Genomic DNA, 5,054 nt, shown 5'->3' with positions numbered 1-5,054 from the left:
TGGTAACACCTACATGTATCCTTTTGATTCATATTGATATTCATGTGTTTTGTTTTAGATATTAATAAACTTATGATATTTGACAAATACATAATCTTAAATAATAATAATAATCATAATTTCTTCATAATTTACATGAGTACTCGTGACTCCCCAATCGACTGACCTAGAAGCATTTAGCGACTTTTGTAACCTTGGAAACTGGTAACATGCTTGCTCGCGTTGCGACGTGATAAATGGTGTAAAAATTCAATGCCATTGAAAGTCTACGAAAGTTTGAAACACCAAGTGCATGGGTTTAAACAAGAGTAAGATACGCCCAGTAACGAAGCTTGGACAAAACACCGGGGTTGGGGGGGAGGGGGGGCTCAAATTGTATGAAAATTTTCATAAACAAAGGGGCTGGGCTCAAATTTTCGGTTGAAAACGGGTAAATTTAAATTGCGTATACAAATTTTCGACTGACAAATATATTAATTTACACTACGGCGAAAAAAACAGGAGGGACCTGGGCAGCCCCCGCTAATCTCCGCTCATGGATACACCCATTGAGGCAAAGCGTTGAGTTGTTGGTAAAAGTAAGTATTCTGCGCACGTAATACCAAAAAAGCTCGTATTCACGTCTAAATGTTGATAAAATAAAAAAATAATCTAGTGTTAAAACGTTTGTCCCCTTAAAAGTATGGTTGTGAGTTCAAATCATTTTTGTTAAAGACGAACTTTAATGAATTTAAAGTCAGAAAAAAAATTATTAATATATAATATAAATAAGAACTTTGATGCCACAAGTGGACTATTGGGCCATTTGGCGGCACCATATTAGCCGATAAATATATTTTTTTAGTTCAGTTACCATAATAAATGTAATGGAAATCGATCAAACATTATTTTTTTTGTTTTAGTTCCGGTAGCATAACAAATCTGAAAGGAACTGACTGAGTACGCGCATACTCCCGGCCTTATTTAAAGCCCATGACCGACAACGCTTGGGCTTTACCAATGCGCAATTTTACCGACCGCCCCCCCTCCCCCCAAAAAAAATTTGGTCGTTGGTCCACCTCAATTTTTATGTTTTTTTCGTTTTTTTAGTTCTGGTACCGTAATGCACATAATAAAAACCAACCGAATTCGTGTCAAGTTACCGCCTTAATGTTCGGGACAACAACGTTTTACCACCGTCCGGGTTTGCCATCCAAATAAACATCATCTTAAATATTTGTTTTCTTATATGTTAATTTGACAAATTAATTTCTTGTGTTTTAACGCTCAAATTTTGCCAATGGTGTCTGTATCATAACAAACGCAGCTGATACTGACCGAATTCGTGTCGAATGATAATCGTAACCTTGTTTAGGTTTAACCAACGCACGTGTTTTAACGCTGGGGTTTTGCCATCTACCTTGGTGCAATGCGCCAGATAGAAAAATTAGTTGTTTGTAAAATGTTTTTAAGACCGTATGTAGTGGATAGAGTCCTTATGGGGACGTTTTGCGCAATGCGGTGCCACGTCACCATAGGGGCTTTTTGGCTAAAATGGGTATAGTAGATGGAGCCCCTTCAAATCATTACATTATTATTGTTATATTATTATTCTTATATTAAAAAAAACAAATAAACCAACCAACCAATCAACAAACACCTTCTTCTCCCTATCAGGCGCTTTGCGGAAGTAAGGGCGCTCATGGGTCGGTTTGGGGTGATTTTAGGCCAAATCCATAACTATAATCAATATGTCGGTTAATCGATAACCATAACCATAATTGATTTGTTATGGCGGTTTTGGTTAATCGGTTTTGAAGGTGATAGCTAGTCGGTTATAGGTTGGTTAATCGTGACCAAAATAATGTAATTGAGCCTAAACTTTCGTACTAAATATTACCCAGAAAAAAAAATTAAAGATGACATGACATAGTTTAACAAAATATATAATCCATAACCTTAATAATATATACTCAAACAAGTGATAGATAAATGGAAAACTTTTTAGTAAAATTAAATCATATAGTAAAGAAAATAAGAGCATTATATAGTTTATTACCTTCTTTAATTTTTTTCAAATTATCAACAAAGTGCTCTAATTAAAGTTGAGAATCTTGTAAATGAGGCGGTTCGGTTATGGTGGATTTGAAATTATCTTTAACTAAAACCGACCCGAATTTGACGGTTTTCAAAAATTCATTAAACCGACCCACCAGTTATGCCGGTTATTGGTTAAAATCGGTTCAGTTATATCAGTTGTGGTTCAGTAACGGTTATGACGGTTCATTTACACATCCATCATGGGAAGCGCCCCCACCCCTATTAGCCCCGACGCTATAAAGGCTCTTCGAAAGGGAAGCGCCCCATCACGGACGGTTTAATTAGTTTTCTCCATATTTTTCATTAAAAAATAGTCATTGTCATGGCCGCACACACAGTACCTTGTGACACTGACACGTGTATCTTCCATAACACCTGACGTCACTAAAGAAGTCAACCATACCGCGTGTGAACACAACTCCGTTTGCCAGCTCATTCCTTAGCTGAACAGGAGCCACGGATCGGCTACCACGTGCGCGCCAAACCTAGCCCTTTTCAGGAGTTTTCATTCAAATCCGTGTGCGTTCAGTGTCTGAGCTGGCATCCACGTCAACCCCCTTTCATATATATACTTTGACTTCATTCTTCCAAACTCAAGTCTTCAAAAATCTTAGTAGCAACTTACTTTCTCTCTCTACAAAACATGCAAAGGATGATATTCAATAAACCCAAACAAGAAGCAACCGCCACCGCCGCCTGCCACCACCAACCGCCAATGATGCCGCAACCGCCGTGGCGGCGGCTCACGAGTGACGAAGAGGCTTCGGTTATGGTTAATGCTTTGAAGAATGTGATCATGGGAGGCTCGAGTTTAATGACCGCTAACAATCACAATGGATATGGTTTGAGAGTATTGTTGCAGCAGACAGAGTACCCCAATGTCAGTGCCACCAGTCCGGCACAGACAGGATACTCTGGGTACTCTGCTCCTGCGACAATAACTGCTCCAGACACCTGCCCAGTTTGTAAAATTGGCGGGTGTCTAGGGTGTAATTATTTTCACGACGATATGAATTTGAACGGTGTCGGTGTTGGTGACAGTGTTGTTGGTGGTGCTGGTGGTCCGATTAAGAAAAAGAAAAAGAATTACAGAGGAGTACGGCAGCGGCCGTGGGGGAAATGGGCGGCGGAGATTAGAGACCCACGTAAAGCGGCTCGGGTGTGGCTGGGAACGTTTGAGACTGCGGAAGCAGCGGCTCGGGCGTACGACAGGGCAGCTATCGAATTCAGGGGACCGCGAGCGAAGCTTAATTTCTCGTTTTCGGATTACACGACGACGTCTTCAATGCCAGAAATTAATCAGCCGGTGGAGCCGCGAAGAGAAAATCAAAATTTATTGCGAAAGAAGCCGGAAAGTAATAATCGCCGAAAAGTCGAGGTGGCTGGAGAAATGACGGTGACGGAGAATAAACCGGTAATAGAAAATGATTTTTTGGAAGCAATGGGTGAAGAAGACATTCAAGAATGGGTAACAATGATGATGGATTTTAATGGTGATTTGTCTGATTCAACTCTTAGTGGGACTGTTTATAGTGTTTGATGCATCTTGAAGAATACTTTGACCAATTGTTTGGTCAATATATACAATTCATAACCGTTAAGTATTTAGAGTACTCATTTTTTTTTACGCTTTTTTCTTTTCCTTATCATAGTTGCAAATTTGCAATTACTAATTTGTTTAAGAAAGAAGATTAATGTAATTTCTCCTGATTTTATTAAAGGAGATTGTAACTTTTAGAGGTGTTTTAGAGATGAAAATCTATCGTAAAACGTCTTAACTACAAATACAAATTCGTATAATTTGTATTTAGCAAATAAAGGTTTAATTTATTGAACTCTTAGTTGAACCGATTATAAGTAATTGAAGTGATGCCAGAGTGAGCCTACGCCTTTAAAACTAGTGTCGCGTCACGCTGGAAAATTTTAACATATGGCATGTTATTGATATTTGCACGACGTCATTTATTTTCAAACGATGGCATAATAAGCTAACAAAGAAGAAGTCTTAGGGGGCGTTTGGCTCACGGATTGTTTTGGAATTGGAATTGGAATTTAAGAAATCATTTGCAAATCCTTCATGTGTTTGGTTATACATTTGTTAATGAAATTGGAATGAGAAACTAGTTAAAAAAGACACAATTGCCCTTATATGATAAACATGTATCAAAGAAGATTACCCAGGTTATCTTCTCAAATCTCAACCAACCTCCCACTTTCCATCTCTCAAGCCACCATCTCCGGTAACATCCGTCGCCACCGTCGCCGGAAACCACCAACACCTACCCCTCTCTCACTTCAACCTATCTCTCTTTCTCTCTTCTCTCTTCTCATAAGGAATGAAATTTAAATTACAATTTCAATGAAATTCTATGGATTCTATCCAACCAAACAGGTCCCATTAGAATTATAAAATGCCTTTTGACTTCTATCATTACATGTAACCATTTACCATATCGTGTGTGCTATTATTAAACTTTTGATAAACTTCAGATAATTTTTTTTAAGTAGATATTTGAATGAAAAGCTCTAGTCTGACGGTAAAATATATTGAATACTGCCTTGTTTGGTTTTTATAATAATTAGTGATTATTTGAAGTCGTGAAATATAAAATTAGAGCTAAAATTATATAAGTTGCCTTTCTAAAATATTAGATATTTGAGACACGTGATTATATTAAAATAAACATGGAAAAAAACTACGAAATCCTCCAATGTCCGTTTCACATCAGTAGGCCAATGGGGGGCCTCAAATTGTACCATTAATATACTAATAATGATTTGAGTTTGGATAAGTTTTATTATATAAAAGGACAAAAAGGGAAAAGAACCACTTTATCCACTTGGATTTGGGCATCACTTTCATGTGTGAAAATTGAATTTTAACATGTTTTTTTCATGTAATAATGTCTATTTATGCCTCAATTGGTGACAGGTCGGCAGAAAAATCATGGGACTATGCTAAACAAGGAAGCTAG

At 37.7% G+C, this 5,054-nt stretch overlaps 1 protein-coding gene across 1 annotated transcript; it reads left to right on the top strand.

Moving 5' to 3' along the window:
- The first annotated feature begins 2,702 nt into the window (after positions 1-2,702).
- On the top strand, positions 2,703-3,657 carry LOC143624591 (ethylene-responsive transcription factor ERF109-like). The gene has a single exon (XM_077095188.1). It carries the CDS (start codon positions 2,723-2,725, stop codon positions 3,617-3,619), a length of 897 nt encoding a protein of 298 aa, XP_076951303.1. The 5' UTR covers positions 2,703-2,722; the 3' UTR covers positions 3,620-3,657.
- The last annotated feature ends 1,397 nt before the right edge of the window (positions 3,658-5,054 follow it).

This window comes from Bidens hawaiensis, unplaced genomic scaffold (assembly GCF_021521415.1).
Source record: "Bidens hawaiensis isolate Kalapana, Puna unplaced genomic scaffold, B.hawaiensis_p1.1 tig00003902_1, whole genome shotgun sequence".
NCBI classification, from domain to species: Eukaryota; Viridiplantae; Streptophyta; class Magnoliopsida; order Asterales; family Asteraceae; genus Bidens; species Bidens hawaiensis.
Note: the sequence above shows the minus strand (reverse complement) of the source record. Positions and strands in the feature narration are given on the sequence as shown.

Coding starts and splice junctions, on each gene's coding strand:
- LOC143624591 (XM_077095188.1), top strand. CDS start 2,723: ATGCAAAGGATGATATTCAATAAACCCAAACAAGAAGCAACCGCCACC.